Raw genomic sequence first — 26,637 nt, forward strand, 5'->3', positions numbered from 1 at the left:
GTTATTACATTTATGAAGGCTGCAAGTAATTCATACTAGTGATCAAAAAGGATTTCTTTTTTGATTTTCTTTGAGGTACAAATTACAGAGGGGAGTTGAAAAAAGTAGCATAGAATTACTTTCAATTGTCTTAGAAGTAGAGCTTACAGTCTAGGAGCTGAAATGAAGTTTTATATTCTGTGTCAAAGAAGATTATCTATTGTTTTTCCTTAAGCTCTTGTTTCTTTCGACTATCATTTTGCTTTATAGTGGAAAGATTCGTTCTAGTCGTTAAACAAACAGATACCAACTTCAAACTGATGTCTGACATTAATAAAAATCTCCAGTTGAGGTTAATATGAAAACATTGAAGTGTACGACAGTTCCATAGCCATATTGTCGAAATATTAGGATAGTAAATGGACAAATTTTGAAACCTAAGATAGGAGCATCTTCTGTCAGATCTGAAAATGATGCCCTCTTCTTTTAATAAATATTCCTGTGCCAGATTTCGGTTTAGCACGTTATTTAGTTTTTTTTTTTGTTTAAAAGGAATGGGATTAGATGTGCCACCTAAAAAATAGTTTTACCATGGCTGACGAAAATGGAGCTTACCCTTTATTCAGGGGTGACCAGAACTGGCACGGAGCGGAGAGTTGATGGATCTTCCCTGATTTTAGTCATATCTGTCATTTATTTTGAGCTAAACTGTGCCCTAAGCACTTGATACACACATAGGGAGTCCAAGTTTTATAATTCCGTCCGTGGAAAGGGTTTTGGATTTTTAAGCTTTAACAACACAAAATGATTAATTTTGACGCTCCTTAGCAACTATTGGGTATCCGAATAGAGACTAGTCTAGTCGTTTAAATTAAACCAGGTTTAAAGAAATTCGATTTAAATCAAGTTGCCATGCATCGATTCCCGTTTATATTCGGGTATAATTGAGTTACAATAGCAATATTTTGATTTTTTTTTCTGTTCAGTAGATTTTTGTATATTGCAAGAAAATGGTATAGCTCCGGCCTCTATATTTTTAAGGAGAGAATGGCCATCTGGTCGGATTGATGAACATGAGGTTACGTTTTAGAAAGTTATACCCATGGCAAAAAGGGTGGCTTTTCGTTTTCCTGGAGACAGAGTCTACGGCTTGGGAGATGAAGTGGACTTACATAGCCTGTGTCTGAGTAGACTGTTCGAAGCTGTTCCCCAAGGTTTTATATATTTGGGCGTTGATTCTGCTCTTGAGTGCATTGCTACTTTTGAGCAAACAGGAATCAATTTCAAACTACTACTAAACTTAAATAAATAAGTTACTAAGATCTGTAACGGACAGTGGCTTCATCTCCAAAATGTTTCATTAGAGTTAAATAAACAGAAATGTTCAAATCAAAGGCCCCAATCTGTTGCCATCTTCTTCTTCTTATTTGATTATTTGGAGATACTAACGCATAATCCCTATGCAGCTCCAGGCCCTGCGGTAGCTGATATTGAACTTAGGGGCCTGTAGTATAAAGCAGAGATTAATCCTATTGTGCCACCACAGTGTGTGCCTTCATCTACTTATAGAAGCCATTTCTGTTTTTGATTTTGGTTAAGTTTAATTTATCAATTTTTCTAAGTCTAGGGTTGAAGCAGAGAAATGCCATCACAAGTGCCATATAAAATTCAATAGTTCACTCAACTCTAAAAAATATTGGAGCTTACCCTTTGGTATTTTTTGCCAGCTAAATTAAATAGTTGGACTACGGTAAAAAAATAATTATAGCTAAGAAAGAAATGAAATTTTGGATGGAGAGAATTTAGAGAGGGAATATCTTTTTTTCTCAATTCAATCAATATGTTGAAGAACTGATACACATATATCCGCAATTCTCAACAAGTGGCATTTAGTGAATTTCAGCAGGATGAAATCTTCATTGTCGTAACGCCCATGAAAAAAAACTAGATAATTATTTCGTGTAAAATAGAGCTGAGTCTGCGTTTGGTACAAAAATGAGTTAAGTTCTGATTTGGTGTCAAAACAAGCTAGAGACACTAGCCAGGACCGTGGGCCTTCCACTCTCTCTTTTCTCCCTGTTAAACTTCTAGTAGAAAGTTAGACATATTGCCTCTTCCTTAGTCAGAATAAAGCAAGAATTATCAATTTGTCCTGTTGGAGGCCATAAACCTGCCGTTTGGTCTTGTAGCCCCTCCCTGTCCCTCCCAATGCTGACTTCTTTGTGGAAAGTGGGCATCTTACCCAATGTTTGTTTCAAAATACTCAAGGTTCATTAGTCTGTATGACTGAAGAAGCAAAGGTGGCACAACTGGCTTCTCGGACTCAGCCCCCCTATCCTGAAATCGATTTTTTTTTAGCAGAAACTTAAATTTGTTACAACTTATTTGAACCAAAAAGAGAGACGAATTTTCAATCAGCGTGACTTCAGTAAATCGGGCCAGTACCCTGAGACTAGCCCTCACCGAGTACCATCTTATTCTCAAGTACCAACGAGTAGAAATTTAGTCCTATGGTATTTTGATTGAACTACAGTAACACAATAATCTCCAGTTCTTACTATTAAACACGTAAAGTATACCCGTGACCGACCCCGCCCTGCATTCTTGTCACCATTATCCCTTCGAGTGATCTACGATGATAAATTTTGAAAAAAAAATTTGTAAAGAGTCTTTGGGACATAAAAAAATCGAGAATCCCTCTATTGAGATATAATTGCGACAATTTTGATCTCGTTGTCTGAAACTAAAATTAATTTCAAACGAAATCTAATTGAAAACCAGGGAGTTAAACTAAATTAATTTTGCATCTTTAGAAGGAACACAAAAAGTAGATTCTTTAAATGCAAAATTTAGACTGATTTTATGACTTTAGGCACAAAAAAATTATCCCCAATGAATAAGGCTCTTTTCAGGGCAACTATAATAGAAAGTTGGCCATGAAAATAATTTTTTTTTAGGAGAGCAGATACTGCTGGAGCTACAAATTTACTGTGTGGCCTTTTTACCCCTCGTCCCTCTCACCACCAGATTTTCAAAAAGTAGGCAAGTTACCCCTTTTTGAGCAGGTAGCACAAGTGGCTTCTCGGACCCAGCCCTACCCTCCATCCTACGTCCAATCTTTTAACGGAAACTTAGAAATGTTGCACTTCGTTGAAGGATTTTCAATCTCTGTGACTGGAGGATTAAAGTAGGACAACGGTACCTAGAAATTACCCCCCCACCCACTACCACTTCCTAGTAGAAAGTTAGGCATAAGACATTTTGTGTGAACCATAAAAGTTTTCAGTTTTTACTACCGAAGGCGTAAAGTATACCGGTGATTTATCCACCTCCTCCCCTACACTCTTTTCACCATTATCATCATGACTTACGCTGAAAAATTTTGGATGAGAAAAACATTTGGTAAAGGTTCTTTGAGACATGCAATTTATTTGACATGGTTTTCAAGGACAAAAAGATTGAGAAACACTGTTCAAAAGAGTTAACAACAAGCGTAAACTGATGTCTTTTTCATGAATGGAGAGTAGCCTCTTTCGAACCAATTTATCTTCTGATCTCTTTCTTTTTATTATTCTTGTAAAATACGCTAAAAAAAAACTCACACACAGAAAACAATAGATTGCTTGAGAACAAACAATAAACGCGAAAACCTAATTGTATGACTTTCTTAAAGCTTAAGTATGACTCCTTTTCACCCTGAATTCGGGGATTATATTTTTGTTTCCTGTTATATAAAGAGCTTATGGATTGTAAATGGGACCATACGACTCGTTTAGCGCTTAAAGATGCCTGTTTTTTTTTAATCTTACTACTTTTTCTACCTTTATTTGCTACTTTGCACATATCCTATAAGTTATAGTTATCACTGTATAACTGTCGTAGCATCTTAAGACGAGTTCTTTTGATCTTTGACATCTGGACTCCGTTTCTATCTTCTTCTTCCTACAGATTTTGTATGTTTAAAGGTCAATGTAACTACTCTTGAATAAAATAGATGAGTAGCATGGGGAGCAATACTCCTGAATATACAGCCTGAGGCTCTAAGGATTATACCCTGAATCTCATTGCATATACCCTTAACCTCATTAGCATATTACAGACAGAACATCTCATTAGCATATTACAGATGATACACACAATCTTATGAATACATTTTTTATTGGAGTTGAATGAAACCGGTTTACATTCTTATGTAAATAAACATAAAATATAATAAGTCTAGCTTCCTACACAGAGTGAATATAAAGTGGAATTTTAAATACATCTTATAATACGAACCGGATTCTAATGAATCAAAAACGACAAGTCTGCTACTCTTTTTTTATGACACACACTTGGGTAAAGTAAACCGGCGAACTTATGTCCCCAATGAATCAATTGCTATAGCATTTTTTTAGTGGGAACTGGGACCAAAGACCAACCTCCAAGGGCCCTTAATGCCCAGCCCATCAACTTTTAACCCTTTTTTTGAACTTAAGATTCTTTTTTTTTACTTAATTTTTTGTCTTAGGAATTATTCAACTTTTTTTTACAAGTCTTAAAATGACAATAAATATACTTATAACAAGAAAATTTCATTTGTGATACTTTCGAAATAGGAAATGAACACAATATAGATATCTAAATCGTGATTTTTCCATTAGAAAAATTATGTATATAGTGATTTTTTTTACTTATTTTTATTTGAACTTAGAGAGTTTTTTCAACTTTTTTTTCATTTAAAAAATGACATTGTAACATGTTTGTATTAGAATTGGATATCGTATGCTTGTAATGAGTCTGATATAGGCAATTTGAAATGATGTTTACGTAAATTTGAGAGGCTATTAGCAAAGGATTCTGTCAACTGAATGTTTTTGGTAGGAAGCAATATAGGGCAAAAGGTTGTTAAGTTGGTATAAATGTTAGACTTAAATTAAGGATTTTTGTTTCAACTGTTCTGTTTCAAGGAAAAATATGATGTTACATGCTAGAAAAAAGCTTGAATCAAGGAATGTACCCTGAAAAGCTATAAAATCAAAGCACTTCTGTGTATAAATATCTCAGCTAGTAGTTAAGTTCCAAGTGTATCAGTTGCTAATTGAGTGAACAAAAATTAATAAAGGCACTTTTGAGTACAATAAACTGAGGTAATTGATCAATTTTGAGTGTTTTAGTTGCAAGCTGAGTACCAGGAATTTAATAAATACATTTTTGACTAAACGAAATCGGCTAGTTGATAAATTCCAAATGTTTTAGTTAGCGACTGGATATAAATATTTAATAAAAGTAGTTTTGAGTTGAACAAACTCAGCTAGTTGTTAAATTGTGTTTTAGTTGCTATGTTAGTAAAATATTTAATGACAGCACTTTTGAGTACAACAAACTCGTCTAATTGATAAATTCTGTGAGTTTTACTTGCAGGTTGTGCGCCAAAAATTAAATAAACGCACTTTTGAGTACAACAATCTCAGCTAGTTGGTAAATTCCGAGTCTTGGAGTTACCGACTGAGTATTATAAAATCTAATGAAAGCACTTTTGAGTATAACAAACTCAGCTAATTGGCATATTCTAAGTGTTTTAGTTGCTGATTGACTAACGAAAATTTAATGAAAGTACTTTTGAGTACAACCAACTCAGCTAGTTTTTAATTCTATGTGTTTTACTTGCTAGCTGAGTACCAAAGATTTACTAAAAGCTTTTTTGAGTACAACAATCACAGCTAGTTGTTAAATTCCGAGTCTTTTAGTTACTGATTGGATATGAAAAAATTTAATAAAGCACTTTTGAGTACAAAAAACTCAGTTGCCTGGTAAAGTGTCTTTTTTGCTCGCTGAGTAAAAAATTTAATGAAAACATTTTTGAGCACAGCAAAATCAGCTAGTTGACAAATTCTAAACGTTTTAATTGATGGCTGAATAACCAAATTTAATAAAAGTACTTATGAGTAGAAAAAGGTGAGATAGCTACCAGCTTTCGAGTGTCTTATTTACTGACTGAGTATAAAAAATTATAAAAACACTTTTGACTACAACAAACTGCATTAGTTAGTATATTTTGAGTGTCTTCGCTGCTGACTGAGCATAAAAATTTAATAAAATCAGTTTTGAGCAACAAACTGTGCTAGCTGATAAATTCTGTGTGTTTTAGCTGCAGGCCGAGTAACTGTAATTCATTAAATGTACTTTTGAGTAGAACAAAATCAGCTTGTTGATTGATTTCGAATGCTTTAGTCATCCACAGGGTATAAAAAATATAATAAAAGCAGTTTTGAGTAAAACAAACTGAGATAGTTGATAAATTCCGTGTGGCTTACTTGTTGGCTGAGTACCAAAAATTTAATAAAAGGACTTTTGAGTACAGCAATCTTAGCTAATTGGTAACTTCCGAGTGTCTTAGTTACTGACTAAGTATCAAAAATTTAATAAAAGCACTTTCGACCAAAACAAACTTTTTAGTTGCGAGCTGAGAACCAGAAATCTGATAAATGCACTTTGTAGTAGAGCGAAATAAGCTGGCTGATAAATTCCAAATGTTTTAGTTACCGACTGGGTATCAAAAAATTTAATAAAAGCAGTTTCGAGAACATCTAACTCAGCTAATTGGTAGATTTTGAGTATTTTAGTTGCTGACCGAGCAATCAAAATTTAATCAAAGCACTTTTGACTAAAAAAAAACTCAACTAATTGATAAATTCTGTGTGTTTTAGTCAATGAAAGATTTTGAATTGAAAATTCTTCAGAAGTTGATAAATTCCTTGTGTTTTACTTACCGAGTGGGCATAACAAATCCAATAAAAGCAGTCTTGAGTAAGACAAACTCAGCTAGTCAATAAATTCAGTGTGGTGTACTTGCTGGCTAAGTACCAAAAAATTAATAAAAGCTCCTTTGAGTACAGCAAGTTCAGCTAGTTGATAAAGTCTGAGTTGTTTAGCTGCTGACTGAGTAATAAAAATTTAATAAAAGCATTTTTGAGTACGAAAAACTCAGCTAGCTAGTAAATTCCAAGTGTTTTAATTGCTGGCTTAGTACAAATAAAAATTACTGAAAAAACTTTTGAGCAAAACAAACTCAACTAGTTGGAACATTCCGAGTGTTTTAAATTTTAACCGAATATCAAAAATTTAATAAAAGCAGTTTTGAGTACAAAAAACTCAGCTAGTTGATAAATTCCATGTGTTTTAGTTGCAAACTAAGTGCCAAAAATTTAATATATGCACTTTTGAGTACAAAACTGATCTCTTTGGTAAATTCTGAATGTTTTAGTTGCTGGCTGAGTACCAAAAAATTTAATGAACAGTACTTTTTAGTACGACAAACTCAACTAGTAGGTAAATTCCTAGTGCTTTGGTTTCTAGCTGAATATTAAAACTTTATTAAAGGCATTTTTAACTACAACAAAATTAGTAAATTAGTAAAACAAACTCAACTAGGTGATAAATTCCGTATGTTTGAGTTACCGACTGGTAATGAAAATTTAACAAAAGCACTTTTGAGAAAAACAAATGCAGCTACTTGGTAAATTCCGATTTTTGTAGTTGCTGACTGAGTACAAAAAATTTAATAAAGGGACTTTTGAGTACAATAAAAGAACTTGTAGATAAATTCCGAATGTTTTAGCTGCTGATCTAGTAACGAAAATTTAACAAAAGCATTTTTGAGTACAAAAAATTCGGATAATTGGTAAATCCCACATGTTTTATTTGCTGTCTGAGTACTATAAATTTAATAAATGTACTTTGGAGTACAAAAACTTAGCTAGTTGGTAATTTCCGAGTGTTTTAGTTACCAATTGAGTATAGAAAATTTAATAAAAGTACTTTCTGAGTACAACACACTCAGCTTCTTGGTAAGATTCGAGGGTTTTATTTGCTGACAGAGTAGCAAAACTTTAATGAAAGCACTTTTGAGTACAAAAATTCAGCTAGTTAGTAAATTCTGACTGTTCTAGTTACAGGCTGAGTACAAGAAATTTAATCAGCTAGTTAACATATTCCAAATTTTTTAGTCACCGTCTGTGTACCAAACAATTAAAAATAACAGTTTTGAATACAACAAACTCAGCTAGCTGATAAATTCTGTGTGTTTTACTTCCTGGCTGAGTACCAAAAATTTAATAAAAGCACTTTTGAGTACAATAAATTCAGCTAGTTTGTAAATTCCAAGTTTTTTTTCACCGACTGGGCATCAAAAAATTCGATAGAAGCACTTTTGAGTACAGCAAACTCAGATAGTTGGTAAATTTTGAGTTTTTTAGCTGCTGACTGAGTAAAAAATCTGATGAATGTAGTTTTAAGTACAACAAACTCACACTTACACTTAATAAAAGCAAATTTTAGTACAGCAATCTCAGCTACTTGGTAGTTTTAAACTTAGCTAGTATTATAGCAAAGTCGACTAGTTGGTAAGTTCCAAGTGTTTTAGCTCCTGAGTTAATATCAAAAATACAATAAAACCACTTTTTACCATAACGAACTTAACTAGTTGATAAATTCCGTGTGTTTTAGTTACAGGTTGAGTACCAAAAATTTAATAAAAGATCTTTTTTTACAACAGGCTCAGCCATTTGATAAATTTCGAAAAGGGCTATATGTATGCTGGTTAGCATTTCTATTCTTTGTTAAAGGTGAACACATTAGTTTTGTGTGTTAGTTCGTTTGTAATTAACAGTGTGAGTGTCAACTTAAATTGTATAATGCGGAAAAAAAATTTGAAGTCTCACTACTTTGGATTTTTTTCAAAGCCAGAGACACATGAGCGTGAATTACAGCCCAACTTTTGCCATCTATTCCACTATTTTCAAGATGACAACATAGCGTGGCCGGCCACGCTAACCTAATTTAAACTAACCTAACTTAAAAGTAGTTAACTTAATGTACCCTAACCATTTATGCTGCCCTCTATAAATATAGTGGAATGGATGGTAAGAGATGGGCTGTAATTCACGTTCATGTGTTTCTGAAATTGAAAAAAAATCCAAAGCAGCAAGACATCATAAGAATCTTTAATTTTTTCCGCATTATTCAATTTAGATTGACTTTCAAACTGCTGATTATAAACGAAATAACAAACAAAAATTATCTGTTTACCTTTAAAATGTTAAAAGCTGAAAACTAAAAAACTTAAAAAACTGTTCACTTTTGAAAAAAAACTAATCACCAACATATTCCACTTTCTGCGATTTATCAACTAGCTGAGTCTGTTGATAACAAACATGCTTTTATTAAATTCTATTAATTAATAAAATTAATTAATAAATATTAAATTATATTAATATTTCTATTAATTATTATTTATTAATTATTTTATTTTATTAAATTCAACTAGCTGAATTTCTTATGCTCAAAATGACTTTTATTAAATTTTTATATTAAATCAGCAACTAAAACACTCTGAATTTACAAACTAGTTGAGTTTGCTGTGTTAAAAAAAAGTGTATTTATAAAATTTTTTGTACTCAGCCAGCAGCTAAAAAAATTGAGAATTTACCAACTAGCTGAGTTTGTTGTACTCAAAACTGCTTTTATAATTTTTTTTATACCCAGTCAGCAACTAAAAAATTCAGGATTTATCAACTAGCTGATTTCGTTCTACTCAAAAGTGGATTAATCAGATTTCTTTTACTTAGCCTGCAACTAAAACACACAGAGTTTATCAACTAGCTGAGTTTGCTGTACAATAAAGTGCTTTTATTAAATTGTCGGTCAGCAACTAAAACACTCGGATTAGATCCAATAGCTGAGTTTGTTGAAACCAAAAGCGTTTGTATTAATCTTTTTGATTCTCAGGCAGTAACTGAGACACTCGAAAGTTACCAAGTAGCTCAGATTGTTGTACTCAAAAGCGCTTTTATTAAGTGTTTGGTGGTAAGCCTGCAAGTGAAACAGATAGAATTTATCAAGTAGTTGAGCTTGTTGTGCTCAAAAATGGATTCAGTACGTTTTTTGGTACTCAGCCAGGAACTAAAACATTTGGAATTTATCAACTAGCTGAGTTTGTTGTGCTCCAAAGAGCTTTCATAAAATTTTTGTTGTTTCATAAAATTTTTGTTAAGCAGTTAGAAACTAAGGCACTCGGTATTTACCAAGTAGCTGACCTTGTTGTGCTCTAAATTGCGTTTATTACATTTTTTTATACCAAGTTGGTACCTAAAACACTAGGGATACACCAACTAGCTGAGTTTATTTTTCTCAAAAGTGCTTTTATTAAATTTTTGATATCCAGTGAGTAAGTAAACATTCGGAATTTATCAACTAGCTGAGATTGTTGTAATTGAAATGCTTTTATTAAATTTTTGGTACTCTGCCCACTACCAAAAAATTCAGAATTTACAAACTGGCTGAGTTTGTTGTATTCAGACATGCTTTTTATTAATTTGCTTATTTCAGTCAGCAACTAAAACACTTGAAATATATCAACTAGCTGAGCTTATTATGCTCAAAAGTGCTTAATTTTTTTATGCCTAGTCGGTACATAAAACATACGGAATTCATCAACTAGCTGAGTTTTTTGGACTCAAAAGTGCTTTCATTAAATTTTTGTCAGTCGGTCAGCAACTATAACACTGGAAATTTACGAATAGTCTGAGTTTGTTGTACTCAGAAGTGCTTTTATTAAATTTTAATATTTAGACAGAAACTAAAACACTTATAATTGATCAACTAGTGTAGTTTGTTTTGCTCAAATCTGTTTTTCATTAATTTTTTTGGTACTAAGACAGCAATTAAAACATTTAGACTTGTTGTGCTCAAAAGTTTTTTTTATTAAAGTTTTGATATTCATTTGGTAACTATAACAATTGGAATTTAACAACTACCTGAGTTTGTTTTACTCAACAATGTTTTTGTTAAATATTTGGCACTCTTCTGAAAATAAAACACACGGAATTCATCCACGAACAGAGTTTATTGTACCCAAAAGTATTTTGATACCCAGTTGGTAATTAAAACATACGAAATTTATCAACTAGTTGAGATTGTTGTACTCAAAAGTCCTTTTACTAAAAAAAATTTAGACAGTCAGCAAATAAGACTCACGGAATTTATTAATTATTAGAGTTTGTTTTAGTCAAAATTAGTTTCATCAAATTTTTGTTACTCGGTCAGTAAATAAAACTCAGAATTTACCAACTAGCTGATAAAACTCAGAATTTACAAACTAGCTGATTTTGTTCTACTCAAAAGTACCTTTACCACATTTCTGGTACTCACCTTGCAACTAAAACACACAATATTAATAAACTATCCGAGTTTGTTGTAGTCAAAAGTGTTTTATTAAATTTTTGATACTTAGTCAGCAACTAAAACACTCGGAATATACCAAATAGCTGAGTTTGTCATAGCCAAAAGAACTTGTATTAAAATTTTTGATATCATTCAGTAACTAAGATACTCGAAAATTAGAGCCTAGCTGGGATTGTTGTGATCAATAGTGATTTCATTAAAATTTTTGGTACTTAGCCAGGAACTAAAACACTCGGAATTTATTAACTAGCTGAGTTTTTTGTTCTCCATAGTGATTTCATTAAAATTTTTGGCACTCAGCCTTCAACTAAAACCGTCGGATTTGATCAACTAGCTGATTTTGTGTGCTTTCATTCAATTTTTGTTACGCAGTTAGCAACTGAGTTTGTTGTATCAAAAAATGCTTTTATTAATTTTTTATACCAAATCGGTAACTAAAACAATCGGTAGCTAAAATATATTTTTGATATTCAATTAGCAGTTAAAACACTCGACATTTTTCACCTAATTGAGTTTGCTGTTGTCAAAACTGTTTTTATTAAGTTTTTGTTACTCAGCCAGCAGCTAAAACACTCAAAATTTACCAACTGCCTGAGTTTTTTGTACTAAAAGTGATTTTATAATTTTTTTATACCCAGTCGGTAACTAAAAACTGTACTTAAAACTGTTTATATAAAATGTTCGTTACTCAGCCAGCATCTAAAACACTCGGAATTTACCAACTAGCTGAGTTTGTTATACTAAAAGTTGCTTTTATTATTTTTTTTTATACTCAGTCGGTAACTAAAACACTCGGAATCTACCACCTAGATGAGGCCGTTGTACTCAGAACTACTTTTTCTAAATTTTTTGAAGCCCAGTTGGTACTTAAAACATTCAGACTTTATCAACTAGCTGATTTTTGCTCTACTCAAAAGTGCATTTATCAGATTTCTTGCACTCAACTTGCAACTAAAACACACACAATTGATCAACTGCCTGAGTTTGTTGTACTCAAAAGTACTTTTGTTAAATTTTATGATACCTAGTCGGTAAATCAAGACTCATAATTTGCCAGCTAGCTGAAGTTGTTGAACTCAAGAGTGCTTATGTGAAATTTTTGGTACTCATTCAGCAACTAAAACGCTCAAAATACACCGAATAGCTGAGTTTATGTACTCAAAAATACTTTCACTAGGTTTTGTTTCTCAGTTAGCAACTAAAACAATCAGAATTAGCTGAGTTTGTTGTACTCAAAAGTGCTTATATTAAATTTTTGGTACTCATTCAGCAACTAAAACAGACGGAGTTTATCAACTAACTGAGTTAGTTGAACTCAAAAGTGCTTGCAATAAATATTTTTTTCTCAATCAAACCATACAACATTCTGAATACACCGACTATCTGAGTTTGTTTTACTCAAAAGTACCATTATAAAATTTTTTGATACCCTGTTGATAACTAAAAGACTTTTACCAACTGGCTGAGATTGTTGTACTCAAAAGAGCTTTTATTAAATCTTTGGTACACAGCCTGCAAGTAAAACAGACAGAATTTATTAACTAGCTGAGTTTTTTGTACTCAAAAGTGCATTCATTAGAATTGGATTAGTCAATAAATACAACTAAAACACTCGAAATAAACCAACTACCTAAGTTTTTTGTGCTCAAAAGTACTTTTATGAATTTTTTTACCTAGTCAGTAACTAAAAGACCACGAATATACCAACTAGCTGATATTGTTTCACTCAAAAGTGCTATTATTAATTTTTTTTGTACTCAACATGAAAGTAAAACATACAGAATTTATCAATTAGATGAATTTGTTGTACTCAAAAGTTTTTCATTAAATGTTTGTTACTGAGTTAGTACTTAAAACACACGGAACTTATCAACTAGCTGAATGTTTTGCACTTAAAATTGTTTTCATTATATTCTTGATATTCAGTCAGCGACTAATACACTTGAAACTTACCTACTAGCTGACCTATTGTTATTTAAAAATACTTTTATTTAAAGGCTTCTCAGGGTATATTCCTTGATTCAAGCTTTTTTGTAGTATGTAACGTTACATTTCCTTAAAAGAGGCCATATACAAGAGAAATCCTTGAATAAATCTAATATTTCGAACAATTTAACAACTTATTTTCCTATGGGCACCTTTCAAAGATATTCGCTTGACAGAACCATTTGCTAATAGCCTCTCAAATTTACTTAGAAATCATTTCAATTTGTTTATATCAACCTCATTACCAGCATAGCATGTCCGATTCTAATGTGAGCATGTTACAATGTCATTTTAAGGCATGAGAAAAAAGTTGGAAAATTCGTAAGTTAAAAAAAAAGTAAAAAATGTGTCACTAAAAACGTCAATTTTCTGATTGGAAAAATTGTGACTAACTTCATATCATCTTCATTTCGTATTTCGAAAATACCACAAGTGAATTTTTTTTGTTATAAAGATATTTAATGTCATTTTAAGACATGTAAAAAAAGAAGAAAAATTTATAAGTCTCCAAAAAAAGCTGAAAAAATTTCTAAGATAAACAGAATTTAAAGTTAAAAAAATAATTTCAAGTTCAAGGGGGGGGAGTAAGTTCCCTCTAAAAAAATAATATAGCAATTGATTCATTGGGGACATAAATCGCCGGTTAACTTTAACAAAGCAGGCGTCATAAGAAAAAGGGGTAATAGTAATTTTTTGATTCTTTAGAATTCAACTCGTATTATAAAACGCGTTTAAAATTCCGCTTTATATTCACTCAGTGTGGGAAGTCTATAAAATTGTAAGCCGATTTCATTCAACCTGAATAAGAAGTTTATTCATAGAATTGTCACAGGATTACTGAATATGAATATATAATATAGTATATAATATACTGCAATATGCTAATGAGATGTTCCGTCTGCAGTATACTAATGAGGTTTAGGGTATATGCAATGAGGTTGAGGGTATGATCTTTAGAGCCTCAGGCTGTATACTCAAGAGTATTGCCCCCATACTACTTAGATGTCTCCAAATGTGTAGAAGAGCATAAAAAATCATCTTGAAAGATTTACAAAATCTCCTAAAGGAAGAAGAAGACCAAAAACTAATTGATAAAGTCTTCTGTCTACTGTGCCAATTACTAACTAACAGGAAATAGGCTTGTGATTTGGATCACCAAAACATGTAGGCAGAAATATATTCAACTGGAATTCTGTTTGAGAATAGATACACCAAGAAGGTTCAAGCTGGTCTAACGTTTTCAACAACTACGATTGACCCCTAGAAAACCTCATCGCTGAGAAGCTCTTTTGTGCCGCCCTGTTTCATTCTTGAATAAACGTTAACTTTTTGTTCTCCCAAGGGATATACAAATTGGCACCAGTTTTCTTAAATCATAAACAAAACAGTAGTGATAAATGATCCAATGACTACCTTAGGCTGTAGAAAAAACGGGACACCTGAATAATTTTTATCACACTTAGAAAAGACTGTCAGCATTTTCTCTTATTGATGATAAGTCTAATTGAACTGGCATGACAGATGACGGCATTAAAAATTAATCAACACGAATAATGGTGTTAAGCTTAAAGGTTAAATACAGTATATTCAACACCATTGAGTTCAACCTGGTATATATTTTAGCCAAACGTAACCTTTTCTTTAGCTTTGGGAAACAATCTTATTAAAGAAAGTGCGACCCCCATGTTTCGGCAGTTTTTTTTAATTATAATAAATTCTTCAGCAAAAACATTGCTGGATCCAAGATATGGGGGGGGGGAGGTAGAAATAGGGTGATAGTACTAATTCAAATCACGACTAATATCAATTGCTACTTGTTCTGGGTATTAGAGAAAAGCAAATTAATCCATCACGTTTATATAATTAATGGTTTAATCCGATCAAGATGATCAAAATCATATCAAAAGTCCTAATCATGTAAGTCACCAAGGACACAAAAGTGAAAACATTTTTTACCCTCAGGACTCATCCCTGGAAACTGCAGTTTTATAAGATTTTTCTTTTAGTAGTTTCAAAACTATAAAGCTCTTAAAATAGTACCACATTTTTATCAGCGCTGCCACGTTAACCATTAAAATAAATAAGCAAAACAAAATCGGATAGGTTGACGACACGTTTTGTCTGCAAGACTCCAATCTGTTGATACACAAAGATATCTATGCATCGAAGGAAAACTGTACCTTCTTAAGCTGTTAGGGGCCAATGTTTTTAGCTTACTTACTTATTTTTCACTCACACTTCTTTTTGTTAATGTAGACCCTAATACTACCAAAACTAAGTTTGGACGAATTTGTATCCCAAGTTTTCCTAATTTTAAGAGTTTTTGTGGCAGTGTAAGTTTACACCTAAACAATTTCAATAATCCAAAATTATTTTAACAGTTTTCGACGCTTAAAAGAGACAAATGTTCAAACGAGACAAAGACAAACTCTACCAGTCAAATAGTCTATCAAAACGTAGATAAGGACAATTTTTACTTTCAAAAATTCTACCTGATTCTTTAATCTTAGGTGGGTACAGATAAAGGTTTTTTTTTTTTTTAGAAAGCATTAAAAACTAACTAAGAAATAGCAAAATAATTCTGGTAATTTTTTTAAAGGAAAATTTTAATTTTTTAAATTTTTATATTTTAAATTTTACAGAAGAGAAAAAAGCTGAAAATACTTTTTGGGTTTTTCAGTTTCTTAATCAACAGTATTTTGACCACGGAAAGTTGTTTTTCTGTATCTGGCCTTGATTATAAACAACACAGAGACAATTTTAATCAACGAAGCATATATTTCAAATATTTCAAAATTAGAGAAAATAAGATAGCATTTAAAGAAAATTAAAAACCCAACTAAAATGTGGAAAGAGATAAAAAGAATCAACTAAGAATACTCTTTTAATAATGAGGGTGATAAACATCAATTTTACAAAAAGTATTAAATGACGTCTTTCAAATTACCGTATCCGTATTTGCAGCTCTTCAAATAATTTTAATCTTGAAGGAAAAATAAATAGGATCTGTCGGAAAATATTTTGTAAAAGGCATTCAAGTAGCATTTAGATATATAATGGTCAACGTAAACCTTAAATGAATCAGAAAACATAATAAAATCTGTACCAAATAAGCAGGGAATCTTTTGCAGTGAGGATAGTCCAAGGATTCTGAAGACTATCCCTTTGTTGGATATCAGACGTTTGGAAAGGGGACTTAGCAGGAAATGCGTCCGATGTCCACTGATGTTTTCAACAAAACAAACTTCTTTTTCCCTATGGATTTCCTTGTAAGAGACCTTTAAAGGGATTACTATTTGAAACTATGTTTTAATGATCTGTTTTTTTTTTCGTTGGAAGATATTACATTAAAAAAAAAAAAAAAAAAAATCAAGATTGAATTCAAATTGTTCCAAATTATGAAATTTTTCAATTTTCAAAGTTTTTAGCCAAAATAAAAATCTGTTTTTCAGACAGCGTAATAAAAACTTTGAGATAGCCTTTTTGTTCAGCATAGTTGAAAGGTTCAAAAACTATGTCTCTGGACCTCTGTCAAACTTTTTTGTTCCCTAGTGGGTTTAAAAAATTTGCCGAAATATTGTACTGGCATAGGCTTTATTCCCTACATTTATTGTTCAATAGTTAGCAAAATTATGTGAATATCTGACCAACTTAAGGATCTACCTACCGGCTATTCTTCCATATCTCTGGAATATTCGTTCAAGGTCCCCCTTGGTACATTGAAACGTGTTTAGATTTCCCACAAAAACTCTGGAATTAAGAGCCTGCGGATCCTGGGAATTAGTTTGATTGCCAACCATGCTCATTTTGGACCTGAAATTTAGATTATGATAAAAAAAAATGCGGAAATACCATTAATTTGACTATTACGCGGTTAGTAGATATTAGGATTTTGTATATTATTTTTAAAAAATATTATTATATTTAATGTATATTATTTGTACGTTTTTTGAACACCTCAAGAAGGATCAGACTTGTTGAACTGCACTGCCTTAAAGAATAAAAATAAAATAAAATAAAAATAAAGAAAAGAATAAAAATTTTTACTTTAAAGAAGAAATTCAAAAGTTTTAAAAGGCGATTGAAAATCTGTAATCACCTACAAAATGTGGTTGTTGCACTCAAGAACGCCTTCATTAATGCCTTATACTAATTTGCAGAAAGAGTGGAGGGGTGTAGGGAGAACAATTCCTCCTCACGTATAGGGTAGCTTATGTTGTTTTAAGTTTTAACGTTTTTAGTTTTAAGTTTTAATTTATTATTTTTTTTTACTAGTTTTTTAAACAGTTCATGGTAAAGAACTGTCAGCGGAATTTTGTTACCATTAAATACTTAAAAAAAATCATATTTTAATGCTGATTTTAAATATGCAAGTTTCACCAAGTTTAGTCTTACCCATCAAAAGTTACGAGCCTGAGAAAAATCGCCTTATTTTTGAAAAAAGGGGAAAAAACCTCCAAGAAGTCATAGAATCTTAATAAATTGTACCATCAGAAACAGCGTATCAGGGAACCCTACTATACAGGTTTCAACCTCCTATCTGCAAAAATGTGGAATTTTGTATTTTTGCCAGAAAAACTATCACGGATGCGTGTGTATTTGCTTGTTATTCACCCAGGGGTAATCTTATATATCCAGTGGTCCTAATGTGTTGCGAGAAGGTTCAATCTAACAGAAATTAAAGCTTCTTGTGTCCTTTTTGAGTGAGCAAAAAATTAGAGGGCAACTAGAACCCCTTCCACGCTCATTTTTTCCCAAAGTATATGGATCAAAATTTTTAGATAGCCATTTTGTTTAGTATAGTCGAAAAATCTAATAACTGTGTCTTTGAGGACAATTTAATCCCCCACAGTCCCCGGGGGAAGGACTGCAACTTACGAGCTTTGTACATTGTTTATTTATAATATTGGTTATTTGGTATAAAGGTAGCTCAATTGCATTCGAGCTATACTCTCAGCCTTGAGTTACCTAATATTTTGCATATATTGGTTATATTAAAAGAACCTTGAACCTTGGAAGTTTACAGACGTTTTCTTTTTTTTTTTTTAGTGGTAGGAGGATTCGGGGGGAGGAAATTGTGTGGGTGGATCTTTCCATGGCTGAGTTTATCATGGAAAAATTCATCTTGGGGGAACTGATCATGGGAAAAGAAGATTTCCAGAAAGGGAGTGATGGATTTTCCAGGATTATTGAAAAAAAAGAGAAATTAAATAAAAAACAAGTTTGCTCAACTGAGAGTAAGGAGCAACACTAAAGCTTAAAACATACAGAAATTATTACGTATATGAGGGGGGTTCGTTCCCTCCTCAATACCTCGCTCTTTACGCTAAATTATTTTTGGTAATTTCAAAAGACCTAGTTATTCTAATTAAACAGCCTTTGTGATTCAGGGGTCTTTCATAAAGAATTGCAACAAAATTCAAACTTTAGTGTAAAGAGCGACGTATTGACGAGGGGGTATACCCCCTCATATACAGAATAAAAATATACGAATAAAAAAGTTCGTTACGCAAATTAATTCGTAAGTTACGTATATTTATTACTAATAAAAACGTTCGTAAATAAAATTAAGAGTTCTAGTGGTCTTTTTAAGTAACCGAAAAAATTGGAGGGTAACTATACCCCCTCCATTTCCCCTTTTACTCAAAATCATCCAAAAAAAACTTTGAGAAAGTCATTTAGCCAAAACGCAAAAATCAATATGTAAATTTTGTTTTAATCATTCATCTACGATGAGCCGAAATCAAAACCTGCATTAATCTGAAACATTCAGAAATTAAATTTAAAAAAAGTTATTTTAACTAAAAGTAAAGAGTAACATTAAAAATTAAACCGAACAGAAATAATTTCGTATATCAAAGGGGCTGTCCCCTCCTCAAAGTTCTGCTCTTTACCCTAAATTTTGACTCTTTGTCACAGTTTTACTTTTTGAAACAATAAAACTTTAGCGTAAAGAGTGAGGTGTTGAGGAGGGGACAGCCCCCTGAGGAGAGGAATAATTTTTGTTCGTTTTAAGTTTTAATGTCGCTCCTTAATTCAGTTAAAAAAAAACTCTTTTTTTGTTTAATTTAAATAAGAACCTGGATTTCCGCTAGTATTTTTTTGCTTTTAGTAAACGGAAAATCAGAAGCCAAATAAAAGCTTCAAATGATAAAGATGTGTGTTTGAGCAAAATACTAGTTTTCATGAGTAAACGACAATCCAGTTAACAGGAAATATCACAATAGAGTAGAGCGGGCCTTTATCCTTTTATTTGAAAGATGTCTTTGTGTTTATAATAACTTATGTTTGTTTGAATTTTAAGTTCGTTGACCATAGTAATCACCCTTCGTTTTAGGTTTGATTTTTTTATTCATAGTAATTTATATTTATTTTAACTTGTACTTTTCATCTGAATTGTTAGGTGTAGTTTTAAATTGCCGTGTAATTTGTATGATTTTTTTTTAATTAGTTCTAGTTTTTATCTTTAACTGACAGAGCGTTGTTATTTTTTAAATGTGAGAGTTTTTTTTATAAACTTAAAGTAAAGAACAACAGTACAGCTTAAAATGAACAAAAACTGTTGTAAGGGAGAGGGAATCATAACGTTTCCGGCATATCTTTTTTTCTAAATTTTGTTCCCTGTTTGGGGGCTATCACCCCCTATGTCTGTTTTACCCATAGTAGAGCTCAACTACCATTCTTACAAATTAACCATTTATTTACAAAATCTTATGACAAAAAGTTGAATTTTACCAAAAAAGGCTGGTCGTTGATGGTCCGTTGATAAGTAGAGAGCCCATTCGTATTTCGGATAATTTCTGTTCATATCAAGCTTTAACATTGATTTTTGTTTTTAAATAAACAGACTGTTTTAGATTTTCGGTTATTCTCAAATATCTAACCTATAAGTGAGCAGAGGCTAAGAATTAAATTGTTCTTTCGCCATATTGACTTGAAGGACCAAAAATAAGAAATTATCAACATTAAAATATTCGTTTTAATCCCTTCTTTCTCTATAAATAATCCCGTTGAAACGTTATAATTGTTATACAGATAAGTTTGTGTAATATCTTGGGAATAATAACTTGGGATATTATCCCAAGATATTATATAGACATGATAGGTCGCCAAAAAAAAAAAAAAAAAATCAAAATTACTGCCCGGGCTTGGCAAACGCATAGACAGGAAAGGAAATAATGTCTTGCTTTTATTCCCCGTTCACTGCCCGTGTCAAGAAATTCCCCCAGTCTTGACACTCTCACCCGAGTCAACCTAAGATCCACTACCCAACCAATGGGTTAGGTTGACCCCCTTTCCTTTCCTTTCTCAGTTCTTTTCTCTGAGGGTCCGTTGATTTTTGAATTAAAATGGAATAGTTGTGGGCATCAAGTCAAGGCTAATTGTAGAATAAGCTTAGACAAATAGTCCAATTGAGTGAGAAGAAAAACCTGACATTAATTCCCCCCTTATAGGGATTGTAGGAAAAGGAGGTTAGTTCATTTTTAATAGCTATGTCTATCAAACAAGGACATCTCAAAGACTATAAAAACACTGCTTAAATACAGTGGAGGCAAAACTATATAAAAAACTGTCTATTGGTTCGTGAAACCCAAAACAGGCCAAAATTTGTTTTATCCTTAATAGGCTAGCAATCTACGGGGCCTGCATACTGGACAATTCAAATCTTTGACAACAAAAAGTGAGTTTTATGGATTTGTAACACCCTCGCCAACTATTATATTTTTTTCTTCGATTGGCGTGAAACTTTCGGGGTAACGAGACTGGACAAAGGGAATCTTGATGAGAACCAAAGTTTTAGATTAAAAAATGATGTTAACCATTTCTAGCGTAAAAACTAAAATTTTTCATGCCTCAATTAAAATTTCGGGACCTAGGAACCACAATTAAGAAAAACATATGCATTTCCAAATCACGAATTGAACGTGTATTTCTAAAGATATCCATGGGATTGGAGTGTCAGGATGCCTTTGTCCTTGTAAAAAAAAAGTTAAAAATTACATAGATTTTTATCAACATCAATAATCATGACCCTTTCCCTCAATCCAAAATAATTAGTAAAACAAATATTGCAAATTTTTTACGCAGGCTACCTTGGACCGAACACCTCGACAGAATATTCAAGTTTTGCTTAATATTCCAATTACAATACAATATTTTGACTCTTAAGCAGAAAAACTAAAAAAAAGACTTTTCAAACATTTCTAATATTAACCGAAAATAAGAGCGCCCATTAAAACGAAGAAAAAGAAGAAAATATTCTTCAAAGAAAAGTAAAGAGCCAAATTAAGGCCTTAAATGATCAGGGTCATTTAATAAATCAAACTTGAAAAGGACTGAAATCACTTTCCAATTAAAGAATGACGCCCAAAACGAACAAAGGTGAAAACCAAATTGAACAGCCACATTCACAGAGGAGTTTTAGTAGAAAACTCTCTAAGCTCTCCTTGAGGTCAATATTCCCAAAGTTTTGCTTTCGTATAACCTTAAAACGACTCAGGTACCTGAGACGTTTTAAGGGAAAGTCGTTTTAAATGAAAAGGTGCTATGTGTACCCGAGTCAAGAAATTATCTATTAATGGCTATCAAATGGCTAGTTCTCACATGGCTATGAAATGGCTGGAGGATCAAGAAACAACTTGACAAGAAATGGTCACAGAACCGTAACGAATAGCCTGTAGAAGTTTTGGGAGATAGTAGCTTTACTCCCGTTGCAGGGATTCCTGTTCCTTCTAAGTTTGACTTAGCTATTAATTTTAATTTCTATTTGTTCTAGAAATTATATTTTTATCCGTAGCGCTATCGGTTAACTTTGTGTTTTACTATATGTTTAACTTTACGTTATGACTATTTCTTTTTAATTATACTCGTTCATGGTTTTATTTATACATTGATAGTAATTTATGTTCATTTTAAGTTTGAGTTATTATAGGTGAATATTGTTTCCTGTCTTGGGACTTAATTCAACTTTTACTTTTCTTTGAAAAACCTCTTTTGAAAATGCTTTTCTTAATGAATTAACTAAATGAGCTCTTTTTCTTAAAATATATGTGAGGAAAAGATGAACTTTTATTAAAGAGTTGGCTTTGAAGATCAGCAGTAGTAGTGATGCTAGAGCGACTTTAAAGAGAGCCATAGGGGTTATACTATTGAAGCTGCTAGTCCCTCATGACGTTATTACCCAAACGTGGGTCTTATGCAAAACTCCAGACCACCTGTAATGGTATAGTAGACCTGTATGCTATGCAATAAAGTTTGTTTACTTATATCCATTTTTTCTTCGGATTTGACGTAATAGGACTTGTTAAAATTCAAGAGGTTGATAGTAAAGATGCAAACGTAGACTTTACATCATATTTTCTTCTTTGACTGCTTAAAATGTCCACGATGGCCTGGGAAAACCTTCAGGGGCCCCTGCCGAATTAAGATGCAAACGTAGGTGTTACATAATAGTTTTTTCGTTGGTTGTTTAAAAACCAAAGGTGTAAGAAAAAACCTTCAGGGTCCTGCAAAATTAAGATGCAAACGTAAGCGTTACATCATAGGGAGCGTTTTCTTCAACAAATTCTTCAAAGCACTTTCAAGACGTTTCAAGACATTTAAAAAAATGTTTTTCTTCAAGACGTTTTTAAAAGACATTCTTATTCAGGGAGTTTTTCAAGACGTTTCAAAATATTTCAAGACGTTTATAGGACAATTTTCTTCAAGATGTTTCAAGACATTCAAAGACTTTTTAAAGATATTATTCATCAAGACGTTTTTCAAGACGTTTCAAGAGATTTCAAGACGATTTTAAGGCATTTTCTTCAAAACATTTTTCAAGACGTTTCAAAACATTTCAAGACGTTTTTAAGATATTTTCTTCAAGACATTTTTCTTCAAGATTTCTTAAATACGTTCTGAGACAAAAAGTCTCTGAAAACTGAACAAAAAGTTGAACATTTTTTCAACTCGGGAAAGGATAAAACGGACTCTATACTAGGTAGTGGTGTCTACAGAGTCCCGTGTTCATGTGGAAAATTTTACATTGGAAGGACCCATCAACAATTAGGGGAACGATTGCAAGAACACAAAATTTCAATAGATAAGTCCCCTGGGATTGGAAAATAAAAATGACAACTTTGATTCAGCTCTGGTCCAGCATATATACGAAACTCCTGACCATTTAGTTCTTTTTGAAGAGGCAACTTTAATATCTACCGTAAATGGTCTACCGCAATCTTTTAAAGAGGAAATTGAGATAAAAAAAAACAAAAAAAATATATAAATAGAAATTTGGCTATAAATAGAGACACGGGAGGTATTTCCTTAAGCCCAATTTATAATAATTTAATATTAAAAGACTATGAATATTTTCTTCCAGTCTAATTTAAGACAACCTGTCCGCAGATCTAATGAAAACCGAGATTGTAGAAAGGCGAAATCTGTTGCAAGGCAAAGGATACTTATTCAATCTAATTGGTAACTTCTCTTTCATTGATTTCAAGTTGGTTTTTGTTGTTTGAGTCAGTGTTTTTCTTCCTTTCGTGTAGTTAACTTATAAAGGTTAGATTTTGCTGTTGTTTCTTCTTTGCTTTCTTTCTTTTTTTTGAGCACTGAGGATGACTTGGCAGAGGTCCTTGTCGAAATATTTGCTTGTTTTTCATATTTTACTACTGGTTGATAAAATCATCGTTTTTTCACCTATTTGTTTTTTCTCTTTTCATTTTTTATTTCCTTTCTTTGTTTTCATCCTTCAAGATTTCTTTGGTTCTTACGGAATAGGGAATGTTAACCTGTATTAAGGATGACGTATTCTCGTGGGACTTGTTTCTTCAGATGCCGTGGGGAAACTGCGCTTGTAACTGAGGAGGGCAAATACACTTAGTGCACACTTGGGTGTTACGTTAAACTTCAAGAGTTTTTCTTCAAGATTTTATTTTTCTTTCAAGGTGTTTTTTTTCTTTCAAGGCTTTTTTCTCAGGGAACCTTTATGTGCCAAAGATTTTTGTTTCCCTTAGGAACCGAAAGAGATTTTCATCCAATGGAGCTGTACGCTAGACAGCTGGATCAAGAAGAAATTGATGTTATCTTTATTTGGGGAATACTTTCTAAAGAAAACATTTAGAAAAAATCTATGGATCGCATGTTTTCTATGCCCAGAATAATTGACATACGGGGGAGAAGACTGATCAATGAAAACCGGATAGATTTGATGTGCAGCTGCTTGTTACAATGTTATTAATTTTCTAACGTGATTAGACGGGTTAAATTAGGCATTGAATCATTGAGAAGTTACATAACATTGGCCTTAGATATTTCATTGTGTAAAAGATTACGTATTGAAGATTAATCCTGGAACAAGAAATCTAAAAGACACAGATTTTTTGTTTTACATAAAAGTTTTGTTAACAAAAAACATTATAAAATCATGTGATCACACAAAAAGCAGTTAAAGTTCAGCAAATGGAAAAAAATGTGAAAAGACTGATATTGGATGAAAAAAAAGCGTGAATTAAAGAAAGGCAGGGACGTGTTACGTAATGCTTTAAGATACATTTTTTCGTCAGGATTTCTTTTTTCTTTCAAGGCTTTTTTTCTTGTTTTCTTCAGACGTTTTCCAGGACGTCTAAAGACATTTCAAGACGTTTTTGAGACACTTATCTTAAAGATGTTTTTCAAGACGTTTCATAATTTCAAGACGTTTTTGAGACATTTTTGTTCAAAAAGTTTTTCGTCAAGATTTCTTTGGTTTTTACACAATGGAGAGCAAACACGTGAAGTGTTAAGCAAGGACAATGGCCACTTGGGTGCTACGTAATACTTCAAGAGAATTTTTCTTCGGGATTTCACTTTTCTTTCAAGGCGTTTTTTTTCAAGATTTTTTTTTCAGAAAACCCTTATATTCCAAAGATTTTTGTCTCCTTTAAAAATCGAAAGAGATTACCCCTCAATGGAACTATGCTGTAGACATCTGGACCAAGAAGCAATTGGTATTATTTTTATTTAGAGAATACTTTCTATTGGAAACATGTTAAAAAATCTATGGATTGCATGTCTCCTATGTCTGGAATAATTGACATATGGGGGAGAAGATTGCATACTAAAAATCAGTTTTATGTAACGGGCAACTGCATGTTACAGTGTTATTAATTTTGTAACGTGACTTAGACGGGTTAGGTTAGGATTGAATCAGTGAGATGTTACATAGTATTGGCTTTAGATACTTCATTTCTTAAATGAGTCCGTATTGGACTTGAAACTCAAGAAATGGAAAACCGAAACGTGAAAAAAATTATATAGGATGAAATATAAGCAAAGAAAGCGTGAAATAAAGAAAGGCAAGGACCAAGGAAACTAATTACAGGGGGTTTGTTATTCGTGGTAGATTTAAGTCATATTAAGAGATATTTGTGAGATTTATATGAAAATACTTTGTTTCTATTACGCTATTAGACGCAGGTGTTTGCTATATCGTAATAGTTTAAATATTGGCATTACCCAAATCACATTTTGAATGAACATTAAGTATTATGCTTTACACAGCCGAAGCCTCATTACTTACCTTACTATTAATAAGAAAAAAAATGTCAACTTTACAACTCGTTTTCTCGCTCGTAAATGAAACAAGCAACCGAAGAAAAAAGAGACAATTTTTGCACTCAGTTATTTCTAAGTGGATTTAATGAAAATTCTACGTTTTGTTGAGAAAGCCTAGACTATATTTTTTTTTATCCAGCTGCCCCTTTGGTACTCTATGACTGCTCATTGGCAATAGCTAGTTCATAGTACGTTTTTGATCAGTATTATTTGTGCATTAGAAATATAAACACTTACATCTTACTTTAAAAAGTGAGGATGAAATATTTCACGAGAGTGTCTGTTCATGATAAAGTTATCGCAACTTTGAATGCTGACAAAGAGAAATATTTGAACTATATATTGAAATATTTGAGCATTAATGGGATTTTATTGGAAATGTATTTCTGCGTTGCCATGTCAGTAAGGTGTTAAATTCCTTTGGAATACCGACAAAATTCAACATTACTGCTGGTGGGGGATATGCGTTTTATAAATCGTCCTCAGCTGCATATTTATTGCACTCATAGCGGCTTTTAGTACAGCACTAGAAAACTTTGGTTTTAAGAATGGGGGAGGGGTTAAGAAGGGATCATTACAAAATTCCACATCCCGAGGGGCACACTTTTGATTCCTGGCATGGCCGGTTATTTATTTGGGGATAGGGGTCAGCGGCGTGACTCTGCAAGCTCAGCCATAGTTGACCCTGCTCTAAATGGGTGCCCGGAGAAATCTGAGGAAGGTAAGCAGGAAGGGTATGTGAAATCTCAGGTGGCTGGCCTCCATCCCCCGTCACACTTCTTTTCTGAAGGGAAAAAAAGAAATCAGTTCCGCCAGCTGAGTCTTAGAGGGTCTCGTGCCATCATATTTACTTACTCACTTACATTCCCA

General features: G+C 32.5%; 2 protein-coding genes across 3 annotated transcripts in view; one reads left to right on the forward strand and one right to left on the reverse strand.

Annotated features, from left to right (window-relative positions):
• LOC136036728 (RNA-binding Raly-like protein) overlaps positions 1–26,637 on the reverse strand; it is a gene marked incomplete in the record, with an annotated part of 113,052 nt that overhangs the window by 84,115 nt on the left and 2,300 nt on the right. The window contains 1 exon segment of the mRNA XM_065719077.1: positions 16,856–17,001. Coding sequence (XP_065575149.1) covers positions 16,856–16,994 — 139 coding nt within the window.
• LOC136036729 (uncharacterized) overlaps positions 1–26,637 on the forward strand; it is a 132,054-nt gene that overhangs the window by 60,919 nt on the left and 44,498 nt on the right. The gene's annotated exons all lie outside the window — the stretch shown is intronic.

This window comes from Artemia franciscana, chromosome 15 (genome assembly GCF_032884065.1).
Source record: "Artemia franciscana chromosome 15, ASM3288406v1, whole genome shotgun sequence".
In the NCBI taxonomy this organism is placed as follows: domain Eukaryota; kingdom Metazoa; phylum Arthropoda; class Branchiopoda; order Anostraca; family Artemiidae; genus Artemia; species Artemia franciscana.